At 39.8% G+C, this 23,724-nt stretch overlaps 1 protein-coding gene across 1 annotated transcript in view; it reads left to right on the top strand.

The window, feature by feature from the left end:
* LOC149242788 (vacuolar protein sorting-associated protein 45 homolog) overlaps positions 1–23,250 on the top strand; it is a 174,051-nt gene extending 150,801 nt beyond the window's left edge. Inside the window, exons 9-13 of the mRNA XM_089374319.1 lie at positions 21,796–21,951; positions 22,069–22,176; positions 22,402–22,523; positions 22,645–22,776; positions 22,855–23,250. Coding sequence (XP_089230445.1) covers positions 21,796–21,951; positions 22,069–22,176; positions 22,402–22,523; positions 22,645–22,776; positions 22,855–22,909 — 573 coding nt within the window. The 3' untranslated portion in view covers positions 22,910–23,250. The remainder of the gene's footprint in view (positions 1–21,795; positions 21,952–22,068; positions 22,177–22,401; positions 22,524–22,644; positions 22,777–22,854) is intronic.
* Positions 23,251–23,724: the final 474 nt, after the last annotated feature.

The raw sequence follows: 23,724 nt of genomic DNA, 5'->3' as shown, positions 1-23,724 counted from the left end.
CTCGTTCACCTTCCAACTCTTCCATTGCCCACGTAGCTTCATCTTTTTGACCTTTCGTTGATCCCATCCTTCTATCCACCAACCACTTCGTGCACTCTTTCTCCGTCCTATTTCTCTGCCCCTGAGTCATCACAAGCTCCATCTCCACCTTACCTATCCACCCATACTGTTCCATCACTTCACCATCATCCAAAACTTCCACTTACAGCACATCCTGTAGAAGTTAGCAGACTTCCTGTAGAATCCCTGAGTTTCCTGTAGGATCCCCTGCAGACATCCTGTAGAACACTGCAAACTTGGTTGCCGAGCATCCGAACGTTGTAGACTTCTGTAGACTGATGCTAAGGATCCCCTGGGACCTCTCCTAGCCCCCCTGACCTTTCCCAAGCTTTCCTTCCTTTCGCACCACCTCTGCACAACCAAATCCTAATAAGAAACAAAATCATAAGCACTCCAACCATTTAAGCAAAAATACAAAAACATGTTCTTTTCAATAGAAGCAGTCTAAGTTCATGCATTTCACATCATTAGAAGTAATGGCATCATTTCCAGACACTTGCACTCCACCCATTGCATCATAGAGGTTAAGCTAGTCAGATTAGGATTTACTAGGGTTTCCATGTTTTGGTTGGCTTTCAGTTCATTTTTGCAAAGTAGATTAATTTCCTCTGAGATAGCCTTCGTCCATCATTTAGCAAGCTTCTTCTGAGAGCATATAGAAGTTGGCTTGAGCCCTAGCGGACTTGTGCCAGCTGACCAAGTGACAGCTGCGACAAGAGCTAGTACTTGTGCATACAGCACCGTCGCTTCCAAGTTTGTACGAACTACCGGGTTGATAAAATTAGAGATAGGAAGCCCCAGGAGTTGTAGCATTATTGCTACAATACTGGAGCCCACCAGCATACACAACTATAGGTTAATGCATTTATGCAAATGACCTTCTCTTTAGTCTTGTGCGATCTTTTTACTATGCAAAGATGATCAAAGCAGTGAATGAAGCCCCAAAAAGGTATAAGATCCTTGGATATGAGAAGGTCCACACTACATTGTTGAGTGTTGAGAAGTTATATTTGGAGGCTAAATTAAACATCATTCATAATTCATGGTGCATTTTAGGGGTGCCCATCATATCTAATGGATGGAAAGATCAAAGGAATAGGCCTTTGATCAATGTGATTGCTCAAAGCCCAAAGGGGGCAATGTTTTTGAAGGCAGTGGACTGTGAGGGGCAGCTGAAAGATTCCCAATTCATTGCTGACATCTTGATTGAAGCAATTGAAATGGTGGGGCCAAAAAATGTTATCCAGGTAATAATCGACAATGCAACAGTGTGTAGAGCAGCAGGCATAATTATTAAATTCAAATATTAGTGCATCTTATCCAGGTAATAATCGACAATGCAACAGTGTGTAGAGCAGCAAGCATAATTATTAAATTCAAATATTAGTACATCTTTTGGACCCCTTGTGCTGTACATTCTTTGAACCTCATGTTGAGCAAGATGGGGAAGCAAATTGGGTGGATTGGAGTTATTTTTGAAGAGGCAAATGAAATTCAAGATTTCATCACAAACCACCACTTGTCCCAAGGCACCTATAGGGAATATGCTAAGTTGGAGCTCCTTAAGGTACCTAAACTTTAAAGTTTATTTCATAAATTCTAATTTCTATGACTCTAAATTCAAATATGTAAATTAGATTTTCAAATGTCATGATTCGTGGCTCACAATAGGTATTCAATCAATTATGGTTTTTAATTTATTGAAAGGTTTATGCAGGTGAAAGAAGCATTGCAATCAATGATATGCAATTCTCTTTGGAATCAATGGAGGCAATCTCAATCTGAAAGAGCATAAACAGTGAAAAGGCTGGTTATTGATGATGAATGGTGGGATAGGGTGGAGTACCTCTTGGCATTTACTAAGCTAATTGTGGATTTGCTCCGCATTTTGACACAAATATGCCTAATTTGGGAGAGGTGTATGAGGGCATTGACTTCATGATAGAGAAGATAAGGGTGTTTATAAATGCTCAGGAGAAGGACCCAAATGAAGTCTTTTATAGAGAAGTGAAAGTTATACTGACCAAAAAGTGGAACAAGATGACCACACCATTGCACTTTTTGGCCTATGCAGCGAATCCAAAATATTATTCTGTAGAGTTGCTAAGTGATCCAGAAAGAATCGTACCAGAAAAAGACCCAAAAGTCTCACAAGGATTTAAGAAAGATTTTTGTAGATCCTGAAATTGAGATTTAGATTCGTTCAGGGTTTGCTCATTTTGTGGGATTAGAGAGTTTGGGTGTTGATATTGATTCTATGCGGGACAAGACCAGATTACGTCCAATTGATTGGTGAAGCTACTATGGTGGGGAACTTCTACATTTCCAAAAATTGGCCATCAGGATCTTGTCACGGGTTGCTAGTTCCTCTTTAGCAGAAAGGCACTGGAGTACATATGGCTTCATACATTCGGTGAAGCAAGATAGATTGGTCTCCTAAAAGGCTAAGGAACTGGTGTATGTTCATTCGAACCTTCGCCTTCTGTCACACAAGAGTGACGAATACAACTTTGGGCACACCAAACTGTGGGATGTGGAACCAAAGTTGCTTGACTTGGATATGATGTTGAATGCCATGTTTCATATGACTTTGCATGATGAGGAGTCATCAATAGATGGATCTTCAAGTGGACATGGAAGCAATGATCCCACTCCTTGAGAGGATGTGGATCTTAATTTCATGGATGAAGACATATTTGATGATATGTAAATGTAATTTATGATGATGTTTTAAAATTTTGAACAATGAACATTGAATACCATAATATGCCATCTGATAGTAGACTATTAGTCATAGTTCATTTTGTATTTTGTACTATGTAGTGTGCATTAGTAATTTTGGCGATGATGTTGTCATGTTGATAATTGAAATTTGAAACAAAAACTTGATAATATATTGAATGTTATAACAATCACTGATGATGATGACAATGCTTGTGTTGAATTGATGATGATGATTATGTATTCTTAGATATAGAATCTAGATTCTAAAAGATGAATATATATATGAAATTATTATTTTGTTATATATATATAATCTTTTTGTTTTTACATGTGTGTGTGAGTGCCATTTCCTTGCCGTATCGTATCCACATTTTTTGAAAATTTGCTGTATCCGTTTCAAACCCTGTATTCATATCTGTTCCTGTATCAATTTTAGTGCAACTTAGATTCAATTTGATTGGATATTCAGAGTCATATTTTGATAGAGACAAAGAAAATGGAGTGTCGACTTCAAACTATCTCATGAGCCTTGGATCAACAACTGTCTCTTGGAGGTCATGGAAACAATCAATTCTAGTAGATTCCATGATAGAGGTTGAATACGTGGCAATTGTAAAAGCAACAAAGAAGACTGTGTGGATTAGGAAAATACTCGAAGATTTGTAGGAGAAACAGTGAATTCTACTCCTCTTTTGGTCGACAACACTTTTGCAATAAAGTTGGTCAAGAATCCCAGATTCCATGATCGAACCAAACACATAACACAATATTATTTGGTTCGATATCATGTAGAAGCCAAGACTATTAATTTAAGACATTGTTTCACAAATGAGCAAACTATAAACATCTTTACCAAACCACTCGGAAGGTAAAAGTTTGAAAATTTCAAAATGATGCTTGGGCTCACAAGCACCCCTTTGGCTTAAGGCAGGGGTGTTGAAGAATCTAGGGCATTTAGAGTTAATGAGATTCTTCTTTCATGATAACTATTTTTGAGGTGTTTAACTTTACTTCTTAGCACAATTTTCAATCATTATTATTATTAGAGTGTGTCTTCTTAGTTCATCAAATAGCCACCGAAAACAAAGGGACAAGAACACATGATGTTGGCTTTATGCTAGGGCCAAAACCTCTCCCTCTTGGAGAGGAAAACCCACTCAAAGTTCTTCTTATAGAGATTCGGGTTGACAAATACCATGATCATGACCCTTGATCTATCAAGCCACTCCAAGACCAAGACACCAATCCTCTTCTTACTGTTGAGATCATCATCATCATCACTGCTTCACCGAGATCATCATTTCTGCACCATGACTGCTCCTTGAGATCACCACTGAGATTATCTCTGCACCTTCATCGAGATCATAACTTTCAAGAACAAGATCATGACTGTGATGAGATCATGACTGCACCTTAATGTAAGTCGAGATAAAGTGTGTCACTACGAGATCCTTCCGTCATCATTAGGTTGAGATTGTGATCATCCTCGTCATTGTCGTCACTGCTCCTTATTATGCCGAGACTGTAATAGTTGAGACTGATTATCTGTGATTATCTTTGTCACTGTCATCACTGCTCCTTCTCATTATGCCGAGATTGTAATATCCATCCAAAGACTTATAGACGACTTCTTCAACTGTAACACTGCAACATAGTCTTCATCCAAGATTCCTATTCCATTACTTGTCCGAGATATCAATGAGATTATTAGCAAAATTTCAGATATATCCGAAGTAGCAGAGGTTTATGTGAAGTTATGAAACCCTGTAATCTTATCTGAAAATTTCAGATGTATCTAAGTTCTGTCACTTCTTCTGCGCAGACCCTAATGGGGTATATATAATGGTTCTGTCTCCATAAATAAGCCGACTTGTATTTCTGAACCGATGTGTCTATTATTTGAGCTGACTTGACTGCCTTTTAATTTGATTTCCAAGCTGATGTGATAGAGAGGATGGTGCTTGTCATTTGGAGGGCTACTTGACATTGTTTATGACACAAATATATTTTTCTTATGCTCAAGAAGAGCTGCTTCATACATGACTTGACTCTTTGACATATCAATAAATCCTAAGGCTCTCAATGGGAGCCACTAATAAATAAATAAACCTCTTGCTCATGAAACCCATGCAGCAAGGTATACAAAAATAATTTTGTTCTCTTTATTACATCCTTTACAAAGATCATGTCATTATGAAGACCGAACTTAGTTACATTCTACAACAGGGGGAAGGGGGTGGAGAATGTTGGCCATAATCCTTTTGGATTTTGGTCCTGAAATTGTAAATAAATAAAAGAATGTGAATGGACCATTGAATATGAAACGAATGGTCACCTCACTGTATATAAGCAATTGAACGTTAATGGAAAAGTCATTCATTCAGGAGTTACCTTTGACAAATTCAAAGATGCCAATGGATAGAAAGGGGATTTTTACCCCTTGGATGTCTTCACTATTTGTCAATCCTTTGCTGCTTCAAGACCTATAGATATTCGATCTCTGTTAGGAACTATGAAAAGCTTACACAAGTGGAAAGAAAAGTACCAAAAATGAATAGTAGACTAGCTCCCTTTATTCTCCAACAAGTAAAAGTGGATTAGGGAAACCTCTTCTATAAGAGAAGAGGAGCCTCGAAATTGCCATTCAATACAATGTGCAACTCAAAAGTGATGGGCCTTCTTACCATAGGTTCTCAAATCATGAGCAGTTTACAAAAATGAGTAATTCATCCTTGAAATTCTCAACAAGGAGATTATTTTACAATGGAGTATTTCAAAAATGTCCTTAAAAGTGGGTGCATTACTGATCAATTGGCCATAAGGTGTGCCCTTTGCTCAAATTAATGTTTTCATTGGCCATTAATACAAAGTGGATACAAGACCAATCTTCTTCAATGTTGGAGCTGATGCATCCAAGTGGATGACTAATGTGGTAGTCTTTTTGAAATGAACATTGAAATCTTCAATTGTAGTGGTGATGATAATCCTTTTGTGAGCAGTTAGGTGATGTAAACATTAATAGCTCCTCCTAACATATATAAATAAATGTTAATTTATTACTTTTCCAAAATTTAATTATGAAAGACAAGCATAAGCTCCTATACATGACATCAACTCTTAGGACAAAGTGTGTCTCCTACGGGACTAAAATGTTGATTTGGGGTAGCATCGGATGTGCTCTAGCCACGAAAATTGGTGGAGAGGCTAAGGCACATGAGATTCCAATACCCAGAAAGGGGTTGGGCAAATTCTAAATAGTTTGAGAGATATTAAAATAATTAATGTTTTCAATGGAGTCCCTAAGTCTAAACTTAGGGGAAATAAAATATTAATGTATATTAATATAAAACTGTGTTAGAATGGTCCAAAAGTCATGGATCAAGCCAGATCTAATCTTAGACGTTGATTAGGGACTTTAATCTCGGCTGCTGATTTGTCAACGAGAAAAGTATAAGAGGAGGCTTGAGGGTCATTTGGAGAACACACCAAGAAATCAAGATTTCGACTTTCTGGGGTTGGGTTTGCTAAGAAAGTTGAGAGAGTTATCAAAGTTGCAGTTGAGGGGAAGTGAATATAGAAGCAGAGAGGCAGAGATAGCACCAGGAGAATCAATGCAGTAGCCAGAGAGAGGGGCGTAGTCTCAGGCCATGTAGTAACTCCACTAACTTAATTCATATTATTCCTTCAGGTCAGTCTTTATTATATACATGAGGGAGATTGTCCACTTCATCTCCCGATGGCTGTTCATATTTCTTATTATTTATTGACATCAATTATATTTATTCACCCAATCCTTATGATTAGATGTCAACATTCCCCCCTTAATCTGAGGGGATGTTGGTGAGTCCAAGCATCATTCTGAATCGTTCAAGCTTTTCTCTTCCAAGCGCTTTGGTGAAGATGTCTGCAATTTGCTCATTAGTGGAACAATGATGGAGATGGATTGTTTTGGCCTCAACAGGATGTCGAATCAGATGATACTTAGTATTGATGTGCTTCATTCGATCATGGAACTTTGGGTTCTTGGCCAACTTTATTGCAGAGGTATTGTCAATCATGAGTGGAGTTGATTGTACTTGTTTTATCTGCAAATATTCAAGAATTTTCCTGAACCACACAATTTCTCTTGTTGCCTCAGTTGCTGCCACGTATTCTGCTTTTGTTGTGGAATCTGCTGGAACTGATTGTTTGCGTGATCTCCAGGGGACAGCTCTTGATCCAAGACTCATAGCATATCCTGAAGTAGATACCCCAGTTTCTTTGTCTCCATCGAAGTCTGAATCAGAGTATCCAATCAAATTGAAGTCTACCTATGTATACTTGATTCCAAAGTCTTGAGTTCCCTTCAAGTACCTTAGAACTCTTTTTGCAGCAGACCAATGTCCTTCACAAGGCTTTTGCATAACCTGGAGAGGATTCTAACAACAAACGAAATGTCTAGTCTGGTAGTAGTTAGGTAGTTGAGACTTCCTACAAGCTGTCTATACTTTGTTGTATCCTCAAATTCTTTTCCTTCAATAGATGTGAGCTTTAAGTTTTGTTCCATTGGAATAGTAAGAGGATTGCGTTCTGTCATGACAAACATGTTCAACAGATCTCCAATGTACTTCTTTTGAGAAAGAAATATGGACTTCGGATGTTGAGTTACTTCAATACCAAGATAGTAATGAACATAGCCCAAATCAGTCATTTCAGAACTTTTTCCCAATTCCTTCTTTATAGATGCAATGTAGCTTTCATTGTTCCCTGTCATCAAAAGGTCATCTACATATACCACAAGATATACAACTGTTTTGCCAACTTTCTTAACAAATAAAGTTGCATCATCAAGATCAAAATGTTTGAAATTGAGTTTTAGAAGATGCTCAGTTAGTTTTTCATACTAGGCTCGCGGTGCTTGTTTGAGGCGATACAAGGATTTCCCAAGTTTGCATGCTTCATGTTCATGTCCTTTCACAACAAATCTATCAGGCTGAGACATAAAAACATTCTCTTTTAGATCCATTCAAGAAAGCAGTTTTTACATCCATTTGATGGACTTTCCAACTGTTCTGAGCTGTTAGGGCAAAGAGTGTTCAGATGGTAGCCCATTATGCTATGGGGGCAAAAGTCTCCTCATAATCGACCCCTTCCTTCTGTGCAAAACCTTTTGCCACAAGCTTGGCTTTATGCTTGTCAAGTGAGCCATTAGCTTTATACTTGTTATTGTAGACCCACTTGTAGCCAATTGGTTTGGTTCTTAATGGAGGATCAACCAGTTTCCAAGTGCCATTCTTTATGAGGGCATTATACTCCTTTTGCATCGCTTCTTTCCATTCATCATGAGAAGTAGCGCCTTTGAAGCTGGTTCAAAATCTGTAGAGAAGTTCAATTCACAATCATAAGAAACATCCATATCAACTGGTGAATTAGAGTCATCTACATCATCTGCATTTTGCCGGTTTGAATTTCTAGTTCCTGTCTTTTCAACCTCATGAGGATGAACACCTTCAAGTGTCTTTGTCAGCCACTTTGGGGGTCCTTTTTCAGATGGTCCGGGTTGCTCCGTTGATTGAGTTGGGACTGAATCAAGATTGAGTCTCCCAATTCGATCAATCACATCACTTAAAGCATCATCCGTTGTTGGAGTTTCATGTGGGGGAGAGAGTTCTTCAGAAGAAGATTCCAGATATTGATCTAGTATAGGAATCCCCCTTCAAGATGTGGAATCTGATTATCAAATTTTTGAAATGATTTTGCATTTGTGAATCTATCCAAGCGATCAAGTTGTCGTTCAACAACATTGTCAGTTTTGGATGATTCAAGAAAAATTACATCTCTAGATACAAAAAACTTTTTATTGTCTTCATCATAGAGACGGTATGCTTTGGAGGTGTTCGAATACCCCAAGAAGATACACTTACGACTTCTTACACCAAGTTTATTTCTATGTACCTTTGGTATCAAGGCATAACAGGTGGAACCAAAGACCCTAAGATGCTTTACAGAAGGAATGTGCCCATATCACATTTCATAGGGAGTCTTGTTTCTAATAGCATTAGATGGACATGTATTCTTTATATATGCAGCACATAGAATAGCATTAGCCCAAAACATTATTTTTACATTTTTGAAGAAGAGCATGGAGCGTACCATATTTAAGATTGTCCTATTCATTCTTTCAGCTACACGATTCTGTTGGGGATTATAAGGTACAGTTGTTTGATGTTTGATCCCATGTTGGCGAAGATAGTTTTCAAATTCATTTGATGTGTATTCTTTTCCATTATCAGTGCGAATGGACCCAATATGAGATTGTGCATCATTTTCAATCAATTTATGAAAGTTCTTGAATGTTTGAAAAGCATCAGATTTGTTTTTCAATAAATAAAGCCAGCACATTTTGGTGTAGTCATCAATAAATGTCATCATATATTTATTTCCATTTGCAGAAGGAACAGGCATTGGACCACATAAATCTGAATGAATGAGTTCAAGTTTTCTATGTGCTTTTGAATGTGAATCATGAAAAGACTGTTTGTTATGCTTTCCTAGAATGCAAGCATCACATTGCTTAAATTTCCTAGGAATTGTAGGCAAACTAGCAACACCATTTTTATTCAACAAGCGGAGGCTGTGATAGTTCAAATGTCCAAATCTAGCGTGTCATAATAAACTTGATGGAAGTGTACCTTCTTCATAATGAGAATTGTATGGGAAATGTTGTGCATGAGCAGAAGTACCTTGCAGCGTGAGAAGCCTTTCTTATTCTATTCCACTCATGACAAGTGAGTGGTCAGATGCTTTTCTCACCTCAAGCTTGCCATCAAACATATGAATGGAGTGACCTTGCTGGCAGATGTGGACCAAGGACAAGAAGTTTCTCTTCACTTGTGGGAGATATAGAACATGATGTAGAAGAAAGTCTGGAAGACCAGGCAATTTAAGCCTGATTGTGCCAAGCCCTAATGGCTTGATATTTGATTGGTCTGCAAAGTATATTGCTCCATCAACATTGTCAATAAATTCTTCAAAAAAATCTTTTCTATGAGTAATGTGGCAAATTGCTCCTGAATCAAGCAACCAATCATTTTTCCAAGAAGCCAGTGAAGCATTAAATAAATCTTCATTTACTCCAATATTACATTGTGCCACCACATAATGAGCAGATTCAGATGCTTTACCTTTGTTTGTGTCATTAGTTTTACCTTTCTGTTGGTTTCTTTGCTGCTCAATTTTGTCCCATGGTAACTTGCATGTAGAGGCATCATGTGATCCATTTCTTTTGCAGCGTATGCAGTGCAAATTTGCCTTTTCTCCTTGAGAGTGTCTGCCCCCCTGCCTCTGAAATATCTTCCTCTTCCTCTTCGACCACCTCTTCCTCTAGAAGAATCTTGAGCAGGATTCTTTTCTTTATGAGCAAGGCACATAGCCTCTTCAGAAGATTCAGGGGTTGTCTTCTTTCCAAAAGCTTTCTCTCTTTCAACAAATTTTTTCACAAGAGAGTCAAAGGTAATATCTTTGAGATTTCCATTTGCTTGCAATGACTCAAGATAATTGGAGTAAGTAGGATAAAGTGCCTTGAGAAAAGCGATAAGAGGAATATCCAATTCGACGTTAGTGACTTTGATATCATGCATTATAGACTTTACTTTGGATGCAAGAGCAAGAGGATCATTATTTTGCAATTCAAGAGTGAAGAGTTTAATCATGAGTTGAACAACTTCAAGTGCAGAATGTGAGTCATAGAGTTCTTTAAGCTTTTGTAAGGCTTCGAAAGTAGTTGAAAATGGCGAAATATGGCGACTCACCTCTTCATTTACAGATGCTGCGATTAATGCATAAGCTTTGCTGTTCTTATTTTCCCAAATGGCGAGCTCTTTGTCTGAGTTAGGCTGTTTTGGCTCTTTGTCTCTGTCTCCAATACACACTCCTTTCCACAACTCATTGAAAATGAGGGTGTGTTTTATCATGCGGGACCACTCAGGATAGTTCTCCTTGCCAGTGAGAACTATTCCCACAATAGATATGATTGAATGCATTTTTAAAACTGTGTACTGTAAAAAAATACTTCTGCTGCAAAATTTTACTCCTAATGGGAAAAAATATAATTCTGATATGACGGGACAACAAATTCAAATATCAATACGCATTAAACTGGACAACATTAAAGTATATGGGTGGGGCAACGTAAATACATGGTGAGTGTATTACACAAAACTGTGTATCAATGTAATACACAAAACTGTGTATCAACGTAATACACAAACCTGTGTATCAAACCGGACAACATTAACAGGCATCCACTCCGGCATAACAGGCATAACAGGTATGGTAATCCGAATTTGTAGAGTTGCTCACCCCTCCCGCTGTGGGGACATGGACCGGTGGAGATTCGATAGGGTGGAGGACTTCTGTAGCAGTTGCATAAGTGGAATCCGCTCCGGTAGGCAGCGGCGGTGGAATCAGCGCCATGTATGGTAATGGCGGTAAGAATGGTCAAGGTATGGAGAGGTGTGAAACAGTGTATACCACAACGTATTCCACACAGCCTCCAAACGTTGCTTTGCTTGCTCCTAAACACAACCTCCAAACGCTGCTCCCTCTCGGCAGACGCACCAGATTATGAATTTGGTGGACCAAAAAGGGGAATCGCAAGGAGAGATGGCGATCAAAAGGGTTTTCAATCCAACAAATAACTTGGCTGGTGCAAGCTCCTCCTACTCCCAATCCTAAAGCCAAATTGAAACTCGCTTGACTGGAGAAGGTGCAGATTCCTCCTGGTCAATAATCAATGGATTTTGCTACTCCCAAACCCCAACCTGCTCCTCTTCTGGAAAACCGAGAGACGGAAGTGGGTAAAGAAAATGTTACACCCATACAGAAAAACCGTGCCAACAATGATTATGGCAGAGAGCCTAGAGAGCGCAGAGAGGACAATTATGGACAGCCCAGGGAGTGTAGCGGACGTAGACAATGATTATGGCAGAAAAACTGATACAAGGAGTTACAACTTACAACTAATTTTAGGAACTTGGCTCTGATACCATGTCAGGCCAGGTAGTAACTCCACTAAATTAATTCATATTATTCCTTCAGATTGGTCTCTATTATATACATGAGGGAGACTGTTCACTTCATCTCCTGATGACTGTTCATATTTCTTATTATTTATTTACATCAATTATATTTATTCACCCACTCCTGATGATTAGGTGTCAACACGTAGAACTAGCCAGGGGTTCGCACATAGCTAGCCAGGGCTCATGCAGAGGAAGCTAGGAGTTGCACAATGTCTCAGAGGGGTCAACGTGGGTGACACAGAGGGCCAGAGGGTTGACACAGTGCCTCCAAAGGTTGACGCAGGGGTTATTGGGCTGACGCTGGGCCAGAGAGGATGACGCAGTCCCTAGAGGCTGACGCTGGGGTTTCGTGGGGCATATTGGAGCTGCCAAAGTGTTTATTTGGGGTTTCAGCTGGAATATCTGCTTTCGAGTAGAGAGGCACTACTGCCGAGATTTTTCTCTGTTGGGTGAGCCGGATTTGGCACCCAGATTGTATTCTAAAACTGCTTAATAAGTCAAACCCTCAGATTGTTGCGCCGATTTTCCAACATTGGGTATTTCTGGGGACATTAGTCCAAAAACAATGGTGTCACTTGTGTGCTTGTTTCTATTTCCTTCAATTGATGATCTGTAATGTGTTGAACATGTACTTGTATTTATATCTAGTATTTACATGGTAAATAACGTGTTAATTAACAAAACAAGTAGGTAGGAATAAATCAGTAAAGCGCATGAAGGGTTTCTAACGTGTCAGACTTAGAATTTCCAACATGGTATCAGAGCATAGTTGCAGATCATAGGAGAACTGAAGACCAATGTTGCACGAAGCGCCACCCCCCCCCGCTCCCCCCCCACGGTTCCAAGCCCCGAAGCGCGTCCTGTATGGAAGCGCCTAGGAAGCTTGGTCGGAAGCGCGCTTCCGAAATTTGGAAGCGCCGCTTTCGAATTTTTTGCCGCTTCCTGGAAATTCGGAAGCGTGGTATAGAAGCGCCGAAGCGCGCTTCGGGCGTCGAAAGTGTGGCGCTTCGGAGGAGGAAGCGTACGCTTCCGGAAAAGCATTTAGAAAATCGTTTTTTTTTCAATTTTTTTTAATTTTAGGTGAGTTTGCTTGTTGGGGGTGGGTCCACCTTGGGTTAGGGTGAGGAATGAAGGCAAAAAAAGGTATAAATATAGCAGATGCTCCTTCATGGTAATGTTAAATTCTTAAAGTAAAAGTGACATTCTCCTTTATTTTTCATTTTCATCCTTTTACTTAAATTTTTAACATTACCAGGAAATGACTCAGGATGTTTGAGAGTGGTTCCAGCCTCATTGGACTTCATATGGAGAAAATAGAATTTCATATCCTATTCAAAATTCAGCAGACTTAACAGTTTTCAGGAATTCAGGATCAATGGGATTGTGGCATTTCATTAGATTATATCAAGTATGAAGGTATGCGATTAGCATTTAGTCAAGAGCACCAAGACCTATATGTACCCTAGTGTTGGTGGTGTTAATTGTTGGACTCCTTTGTCACGCGGCACGCCCTTAGCAAAAAATTATCTTTCAATCAAGTCAAAATCATCGATCAAGCATGTTAAGCTTTTTCTACCATATTTTAAGTCTTGAATTAGGTAGTTTGATCAAAATTGGGCAATGTTGACTAATATCCCTAGACAATCGAGGTAGAGGCAAAGGCTAGACAAGAGGAGAAGAATCTGGATTCTAGATGGTTGATGCATCTAAATGGTTGATGCTCGAATAATTAATCATTAATGTACAATGCATGTTATATCTATCTTGATTTATGCAAAAATATGCATGTTTTCATGTCTTCTACAATTAATTTGCTATTTGGGATGTTTGTTTTGAGTATAAATGCAAATATATATATATATATATATATATATATATATATATAAATATATATATATATATATACATAGCAGATGCTTCTACGGACGCTTTGCTTCCTAGATTTTTGGAGAATGACGCTTCCGCGTCCCCGCTTCCAAAAAACGCTTCCGCTTCGCCCCTGCTTCGTGCAACATTGCTGAGGACATCAGCCGATCAAGAGTAGAAACAACAGAAAACAACTGTCTCGAGTGACAAAAGCTGTTCCTAGCAGAGTAGTAGCAAGGAAGGGGTGACGCAGTGCCTGTGTCATCAAGATTGAGCCAAGAAGAGGCTGCGCAGATGCAGAGGGAGGCAAAGACCATCTCACACAGAGCCATGCAAAGGCCAGGAAGGCTGATGCAATTGGCTGAGGAAGCTGATTCGCTGGTGCCGGGATTACGCAGAGCCTAGGAGTTCTAACCTTCAGTTTGTTGGGCTTTAGGAGGCTGTGGGTAAGTTGCAGAGTGGAGCTGGTGGGGTACTGTAGTTAAAACAATACCTAATAGGGCAAGACCAAGGTAGAGGGAGTTGGTGCTGAGGTGGATTTCTAGCCAAGGAATCCAGATCAGTGTTGCAGTTGCACAGATGATTGGAGAGGGGCATCTCGATATTGGCAGAAGCGTTTCCAGGAGGGAAATCGAGGCTCAGAGGAATCATACCGAGAACTTCCAAGACGGAAGGAGAGGAGCAGCGAAATGGCACTACACGAAGTAAGAGGCCAGGACAAACTAGACGGAGCCTCAAACTTCGTAGTCTGGAAGGCTAGAATCTTATCCACATTTGACAAGAATTGTGTCAAGCACTTCGCCTTGAGGACGATAACTATCCCAGTTGACTCGGCTGATAACGATAGGTACGAGGATGCAATGGCGAGGGCTAAGAGTATCATTCTTGACGGGGTCAAGGATCATATGGTACCATATATTGCCGAGAAGAACACGGCACAGGAGATGTGGGACGACCTGACCAAATTGTATTGGCATACTTCTGTGCAGAGGGAGATGCTACTAGAAAATCAACTGTGATCATACCAGATGCAGAAGGGAGAATAGATCGACCCATTCTTTGGTCGATTGAAGGAGATCTGGGATCAGCTAACTTCCATAGGGGCAATGCCAGATCCAGAATTGATGGTGAGAAAAGCCTTGAACGCAGTCTCAGAAGAACGGGAGGTGTTTGTCCAGAGCATATTGGGCAGGGCGACCCTTCTAGATTGGGAGGAAATGTGGGCTGCTCTTCCTCAAGAAGAGATCAAAAGGTTAAGAAAGGCGGGAAGCAACGACAAGGGGATCATAATCAAGAAGGAGGAGGAGGATGATGTTGCCCTAGCATCTAAGGGAAAGCAGGAGAAATAGAAGAAGGACCTCACCAAGGTTAAATGCTTCCACTGTGAGGAGCTAGGTCATTATACGACCCAGTGTCCAAGGAAGAAGAGTAAGGGAGAGGCCTCCGAGACCAAGGCAGCACCAGCAAGGGCAGAGAAGGAAGTGGAGACAGACGATGATTGTGCCATGAGTGCACACACGCCACTTGAGCGGAAGTGGGGAGACATCGAGCTGTAGTCAGACAGACTATAGGCGATGAGTGGCAGGATCCTTGACGTACACAGCTTCTTAGATTAGGCCTTGCTATGAGAGCCCCGAAGAGGAGTAACAGTGCTGGCGGATGTCAGTAGAGACGGATGCGGATGGAGCGAGAGAGGGAGCTACAATGTAGGATTCCCAGGACAACATGAGGCAGCAGTGTGAGAAGCACGGGAGTTTTGTACCAGTGTAGGATGGCACAGAGAGGTGTGCAACTGTGCAAGATGCATAGAGTTGTTGCAGCAGTGCGAAGGTCAGAGAGGGAGCACTTGCCAATGACAAAGGGAGCTTCAGCATTAGGAGTGTTTCTAGCCTGATGAAGATGTTAGAGTTGGGATATCAGTTACTTACTTCTCAGTAATTGGGTTGCAGTGCAGTAGTCAGCAGTGGTAGTGCTATGGGCAGCATGATGAGAGGGGTTGCAGTGCAGATGCAACAGTGGCAGTGGCAGGGCCATGGGCAGCGACACGAATGCAAAGGGAGTTGCAGTGCGGATGCAACAATGGTAGTGGAAGGGCCATGGGTAGCAGTACAGGATGCAGTAGTGCAGAGGATGTTGGGCAGCAGACCTAGCATCAACACAGGGACCGATGTTGGATGATCAGGGTGATACTGAGTGAGGACTATTGCTAGAGCATAGTCCTCGCTAAGAGGGAGTGTTGATTTGGGGTAGCATCAGATGTGCTCTAGCTACGAAAATTGGTGGAGAGGCTATGCCACATGAGATCTCCAATACCCAGAAAGGGTTTGGGCAGATTCTAAATAATTTGAGAGATATTAAAATAATTAATATTTTTAATGGAGTCCCTAAGTCTAAACTTAGGGAAAATAAAATATTGATGTGTATTAATATAAAACTGTGTTAGAATGGTCCAAAAGTCATGGATCAAGTCAGATCTAATCTTAGCCGTTGATTAGGGACTTAATCTCGGTGATTGATTTGTCAACGAGAAAAGTATAAGAGGAGGCTTGAGGGTCACTTGGAGAACACACCAAGAGATCAAGATTTCGACTTTCTGGGGCTGGGTTTGCTGAGAAAGTTGAGAGAGTGATCAGAGTTGCAGTTGAGGGGCAATAGAAGCAAAGAGGCAGAGATAGCACTGGGAGAATCAACGCAGTAGCCGGAGAGAGGGACGTAGAACCAGCTAGGGGTTCACGCATAGCTAGCCAGGGCTCACACAGAGGCAGCCAGGAGTTGCGTAGTGCCTCAGAGGGGCCAACGTGGGTGACAAAAGGGCCAGAGGGTTGATATAGTGCCTCCAAAGGCTGATGCAGGGGTTATTGGGCTGACGCTAGGCCAGAGAGGACGACGCAGTCCCTAGAGGCTGACGCTGGGCCAGAGAGGATGACGCAGTCCCTAGAGGTTGACGCTGGGTTTTCGTGGGGCATATTGGAGCTGTGGAGTTGCCAGAGTGTTTATCTAGGGTTTCAGCCAGAATATTTGCTTCCGAGTAGAGAGGTACTACTGCCGAGATTTTTCTCTGTTGGGTGAGCCGGATTTGGCACCCAGATTGTATTCTGAATTTGGTTAATAAATCAAACCTTAAGATAGCTGCACTAGTTTTCCCGCATTGGGTTTTTTCGGGGACATTAATCCAAAAACAATGGTGTCACTTATGTGCTTGTTTCTATTTCCTTCAGTTGATGATCTGTAATGTGTTGAGCATGTACTTGTTAATTAACAGAACAAGTAGGTAGGAATAAATCAATAAAGTGCATGAAGGGTTTCTAACGTGTTAGACTTAGAAATTCTAACATAAAATAAGGCATGTTAAGTGACGATTTTTGGTAGGGAATGAAAAGAGGATCCTCCATGACATGACCATCAAGCAATGTTATCATAATTGAATTGACTAGATTTGGTAAGAAAAACCAGACCAAAAAACCAATCAACCAAAAACACAAAATATTCAAAATTTTAACGAAAAACATATATATATATATGTGTGTGTGTGTGTGTGTGTGCATCCATATGAATCCAAAGCATTTATACATAAATAAGAAAAAGTTATCATTTATATAGCAACATGTAAGGGTACACAACTAAAATAACACAGAGTGCAATCCATCTCTGAATCTAAAATACATCAACAAATAGGCCCTAAATGCCCTCTAGCATCCAAATAAATCATGCAATAACAAATACCTACATATCATCAGAATATTGCTTATATTTGGATCTTTGTCATCAATATCACCCTCTAAGCATTAAAATAAGATAGAAAAAGCTTAGCAAGTCAAGTCAAGATTTTGTTTGATTGATGGGTACATTTTTAGTAAGGTAATGATAGAGGAGTCATACCTGACAAAGTCCAATGGAAATGTTGTAATCCTCCTAATCTTGAAATCTTGAAAATTGTTAAGTTTGCTAGATTTTAAGTGGAATCTAAAAATATACCTTCTCTATATGACATCCAATGAGATTGGAACCACTCTCAAACATCTTGAGTCAATTAATGGTAATGTTAAAAATTTAAGTAAAAATATCACTTTTACTTTAAGAATTTGTTAAAATTGGCAACTAGAGCCAAACTCCACATGGGTCATCTTATTTATGACAACTGATATTTTTCTTGGATTTCTCTCTCCGAGAGGTGTAAGATTGATCTAAAGATCATCCGATTCAAACATGTACAAATGAAAATACGAATTTATTCATATTATGGACAAATTGTCAAGGTCGGCCAGCAAGCAAAACAGGCATTCAAACCCCCAACTCATCCTCAACGTTGCATATAAAAGGAGACCTCAAGTCATTTTATCATCATCTCCTCTCATCATCTCTCTCTCTCCTTTTGTTATTGGGTATGCAAATCTGGGCAGCTGTCTCTCACACGTGCAAAGGAAGGAGGACGATTTTCTGTTTGATTGTGTTGACCAGCGTTGACTGAACTGCAGGATTGCTGTTTGACTGCGTTGAGCTCTAGCGTTGACCTGTTTTGACTGCAAATTGGGTGAGGTATCCTCTTCCTAGCAGGCCATAGATCTGGGCACTAAAATCAAGGTGATCTGACTTTTCATTTGACCAGCGTTGACTGCCCTAGGGCTGGGCGCAGTTTGACTTTCGTTGACCAGCATTTGACTAGACTTTTTTGGACTGTTTTGAGCTGATTGGGCTTGCTGTTGGAGGCCGAAGTTGACTGGGTTTGATCGAGCTGCTTAGAGGAAGAATTCTGCCCTATTTGACCAGCGTTGACTTCTCTGGTTAGGGCTTCTTGGTGCTGTCATAAATGATCAGATTTGTAATTTGTACTATCTTTCTCTCTGCTGAACTATTGAAGAATATAAGAAGAATTGATCAAAGGTTTCCCCACAATGGGGTTTGTCCTTGGCTGGTGCCACATCTTGTGTCCTCTTGTCTTGGCTTGTCTTCTACTATTTATGTTTATGTTCTATCTGCATTTTGCTATCATGCTGATGTGATTGCTAAATTGGATATTGATATTGGGCTAACAAAAAAATTGAAGAAAATTGCTCTTAAGCGTAGAACATACCATTGTTACATAAAATTAACAGAATTTAACATTACCATTAATTGCATAGCATTAATAGGGAAATATGGTCAAATACTAGGCTTCCTCACTCATAATTTATTGTGCTTTTCTAATAAAAATTTTGTTCAAAAGGTCCTTGGTTGCATTGTACAAAACTGGTCAGTTCGGTGGAAAAAGGTAAATTTGGTACTGAATCGGCTTTTTCTGGTCCATGACATCAGTTCAGACTGGTTTTCCTTTGAAAATGGTTAGACTAGCCAGTTCAGTCTGCTCCAGTCGGGTTCTGATAACACTGCACACAAGTCATAGAGGTGTTGGTCTTCCATCATTTTTATTATCTAACATTCAAGAGCTAGGATTTTTTCTTCTTTTTTGTATCTGCATTTGAGAGGGAGCTTCATCATTTGATTGTCATTGCTTATCTTCATTTTCACTATGCCTTTCTTCTATTTTATCTGGTGTTATATTCATTGAACACATCCCTTCTGTTTATATTTTCTTTAGACAAGCTAGGGATTATGGAGATAGGCTTATATGAGGTGGCTTTACATTCTTTCAGTTTCATTCATTTCGCTCTTTTCCTCTTTGCCCTTTTAGATATTCTATCGATAATCGTGGGCATTTTTCTACTTACTAGGCATTTCAACTTTCAAGCTTTCATTCTCATATATAGACGTTTTGAACAATGACCTTGAAGAGCCAAGCGTGAAGGGCCGAACTCCTTTTTCATGAATGGAATGGAGGTGAAGGGAATAGGGTGGAAAGTGTTATGTATGAAGGGGTATATGAAGTGCTCCCTCAGTAAGTAAGCCAATAGCACACATTGACCATGGGAGATGACACACTTCTCAAGTTAAATTTTGTCAGATCACAGTAAGATGGGACATACCAGTAAATTATACATTATGAAACATTGGTTGATCCTACTTTAGCAAAGATCTCTGTCACCGCCCAGTAAAAGTCACAACAATATCCAATTCAGATGTGTACACCATCAACAATTTGCATGGCAACATGATTGCATTTGGGATCTAAAAGTGAGGAAAACATCTAATGTATCATGGTTTGTAGGCACATGTATGTGAATGAGAAACTGAATGAGTAATCTAGATGAATGAGCAACAGCTATGGGCAAGGAGCTTCTGCAAGCAACATCCCCCTTGTGTATAGAGCAAGGAAGATCTCCTCTGTTTATAGAGTGAGATCTAACTTTCTTTACGATAAAATATCAATATTTGATTTATTTCCTTAGATCTACTCCTAAAATCAAGCAATCTAAATCTAACTCCTAAAATCAAGTAATCTAACACAACATGAAAATAAAGTGGTCAAGCCACATGTACAATGAGTATGATGAGATAAGTCCAAAAGGGAAGTTGATACTCCCAATCAAGAGAAGAAATTGTCCAAGCTGCCTAGTTTGCCTCCAAAGGCCCTCCAGATGTGGGTGCAGTTAGTCAACAATCTTTGAAGAGGATGAACCAAGCCATGAAACATGTTGACTCTTGAGGTAACCTTTCGAAGTCAACAAGTCAATACATGATGAAACAACCCCAAGTCAATGGTCTTCAACAATCTTATGGTCCAAGCCTCCAATCATGGTCCAACATCCACCTTGATTTTTGCTTGATTTACTTTGATGCTGCTTACAGAGTGGAGAGGACCCCAATCTTTCACCTCCAAGGCTCCAATGTTCCTCTAATTTTAATGTGACTTGACCTTGGATGGATGCCACCTTTCAAACAGTGCCATATATCATGTAAAACATGGTCCAACACCTCCTTATAGTATCTCGCATGATGGCCCATGGTCATGCCTTGGGTTAGGGTGCCTCCACAAACCATGGGGATGTCCCTTTAAGCCACAAATTGGATCATTAAACCCAAGGGATTAATCTTCAATCCAGTTCATTAATTCTTCAAATCAAACCCTCAAGGCAATCCCACATCATCAAGGGTGTCTCAAGTGATTGTCACCTTATCATAAGTCATCCTAATCACCATCAAATTATCCTGCAGCTGCCATAAGTGTAAACCGGCCCTCAAATCATGTGTCAATCAGCTCCAAATGGACCAATGAGGAGAGCATTGCATACCTGTCCATGTGGCACACCCATGAGATGCTCAAGTGTCTATAAATAGCCCCGAAACTGTCTCAGGAGGTGTGTTCAATGTAAACTGCCTTCGGAAATGTGAATGAACCCAAAAATCAGAATGCAACCAGATCATGAAGAAGGGCTATGCCATGCCGCAAACTGCTCTTCTCACCAAAAGTTTGCCCCTGCTGAAAAGAGGGGTGACAGAACCGATATCTGTAATACCTTTCTGGGATGATGAATAATATTTCAAATCATGTCTTGAAAATTTTGTGGCTATGTTTCTGGATGATATTATTATTTAAAGCTGAAGTGAGCACGGTTACAAATGACATTTAAAAATGAGTTCTGGACGTGCTTTGATGTGGGGAGTTTCAAGCAAAACTTTCCAAATACAGGTCTTTAAAAGAGGAAGTGGAATGCATGTGTTAAGTTGTGTTAGGAAAATCTGTATAGCGATTAGCCAATGAAAATGATATTGGTTTGTAGACCCTTTTTGCAAAGGAAGACTATAAAATAGGTTGTCATAGCTATTTCTGCAGATGCAACAGGAGTTCAAAGTGGAAAATGTCATGAAGCAAAGTAGTTTCCAGAGTCCGTTCTGAGCTTTAGCATCATGATTAATGTATTTTCATGATATCAACATTTTATTTTTGACCAAACCTCTGGGATTTGAAGTTAATATAAAATTAAGAAATAAGCAACCTAGATTAGTCTTGACATAAATGTCTATATTTATGAGTCATTTGAAAATTTGCATCTGTATTAACAATGAGCATCCCACAAAAGAGCAGTACAGCTTCTAACAGTCCAGAGAGTTGTTAACATGCTTGCAGTAATTATATTTGTGGCATAAATGCTAATTGGCATACCTTGTAACTAGTTGGTAAAGCTATACTTTGCTGATTAATGTGCAGGCAGTTATGAATCACTTGAATGATGAAAGTGTTTCTGACGTGGACCGCTTACGTTTGGTAATGTTGTATGCTTTGCGCTATGAGAAAGAGAGTCCAATTCAGCTGGAGCAGCTTGTGCACAAGTTGGCTTCGCGACCAACCAGATACAAGTCTGGGGTAACCTAACTGGACGATTCCTTGAGATTCTAGAATGACAATCATGGGATTAATGTCATTTCAAGGTATTTATTGTCTTATATTATTTACTTATGAAAGCATTTTGTGCTCCTGCAGCTTGTTCATTTTCTGTTAAAACAGGCTGGCGTTGATAAGCGAACTGGCGATCTATTTGGGAATCGCGATTTTTTCAATAGAGCCCGTAATATGGCTCGTGGATTGAAGGTTTGATTGCTATGTCACTAATAATACCAGTTTTGTTTTTTTAATTTAATTGCAAACCAATGGAATATGGAAGGAATTTCATTTGCAAGACGTTGTTCGAGCGTGAACAACATATGATTTTGGTGGTTTTTAGTTTTTTATTCTGCAACTGAATTTTTGTTACAAGGGGTTGCGGCTACTTACCTTCTTGTTAAGCTGACAGATTCTTTTATACAATGTTTGAAGGGTGTAGAAAATGTTTATACTCAGCACCAACCTCTTTTATACAACACAATTGAAAGTATAGTGAAGGGACGTCTGAGAGACATTGACTATCCATTTATTGGAAACCATTATCAGCAGGTCAGGTATGTAATTGGTCTCTGGTTGCCATGTAAACCAGAACCAGCGGAATCAAATACCGATGTAAGTTATCTTGGATTGTTGTTCTCGGCTAGTTCACCCTTATTTGGCTTTTACTTTCTGCAGGCCACAAGAAGTTGTCATTTTCATTGTTGGTGGCACAACATATGAGGAAGCACGCACAGTAGCTTTGCAAAATGCGGCCAATACAGGAACACGTATTATTCTTGGAGGCTCGGTGGTTCTTAATTCCAAAAGGTAGAATAGCCAAAATATTTTAATTATAAGTTGTTGCCTAAAAATTATTACTTAATTGTCGTGGCTTTGAGCATGCAGGTTTATGAAGGACTTGGAAGAAGCGCTACGGTCTGCTCGTGCAAATGTCTTCTAGTTTATAATGACGGCAGCCTTCTAGCCACACACTGATTAGAGTTTTAGGAATGAGCCCTTTTTTCCATAGCTCTGCTGCACTCATATATTTCTTGACCGAACCTGTTTTGGCATGTCAAGTTTGTGTGCAGCTTCTGTAATAAAATCATATTATTCATTTTTTACGTTGTCATCGAGAGCAGTATGCCATTCGACAACTTTCTTTGGTTACTTGGATGGTAAGATTTTGAAGATGTAGACTTTGGTCATACATTTATTGTGGCCTGGGCTTGTACTATTATGTAATTCATGAATATTTTAAAATAACACCAAGGGATCAAAATGTCAATACCTTTACTTCGACTTCTTGGGCCAGATTGTAGCTTAATGTTTCGAAATAGAGCAGTGGTTGGGAAGCATTATATCAAGAAGTATGTAATGTCCAGAATGGGTACCTTGTATTGAATGCGTAACAGCGGGTCTGTTAAGGACAATCTTTCTTGTGTAATAAAACCATCGTTATTCATTTTTTCCCTTGTCGTGGAGAGCAGGATGCCATTCGTTCAACGACTCTATTTGGGTACTTGGATGGTAAGGTTTTGAAGATGTGGATTTTAGTTATGCTTTTATCGTGCACGGGCCTTGTACTATTGTGTATTACATGAATACTTTAAAAGTATACTTAGGGGATCAAAATGGCAATACTCCTTCGTTCAGAACACAGCTTAATGTGTTAAGTAGCGCAGTACAGCAGTTGAGAAGCATTATATCAAAAGTATATAATGTCCAAAATGGGTACCTTTTATTGAATGCATAAAAATGGGCGTACTAAGGACA

This window comes from Pinus tabuliformis, chromosome 8 (genome assembly GCF_031772625.1).
Source record: "Pinus tabuliformis cultivar Carrire ecotype Pingquan chromosome 8, CPIR1, whole genome shotgun sequence".
Classification (NCBI taxonomy): Eukaryota; Viridiplantae; Streptophyta; class Pinopsida; order Pinales; family Pinaceae; genus Pinus; species Pinus tabuliformis.
Note: the sequence above shows the minus strand (reverse complement) of the source record. Positions and strands in the feature narration are given on the sequence as shown.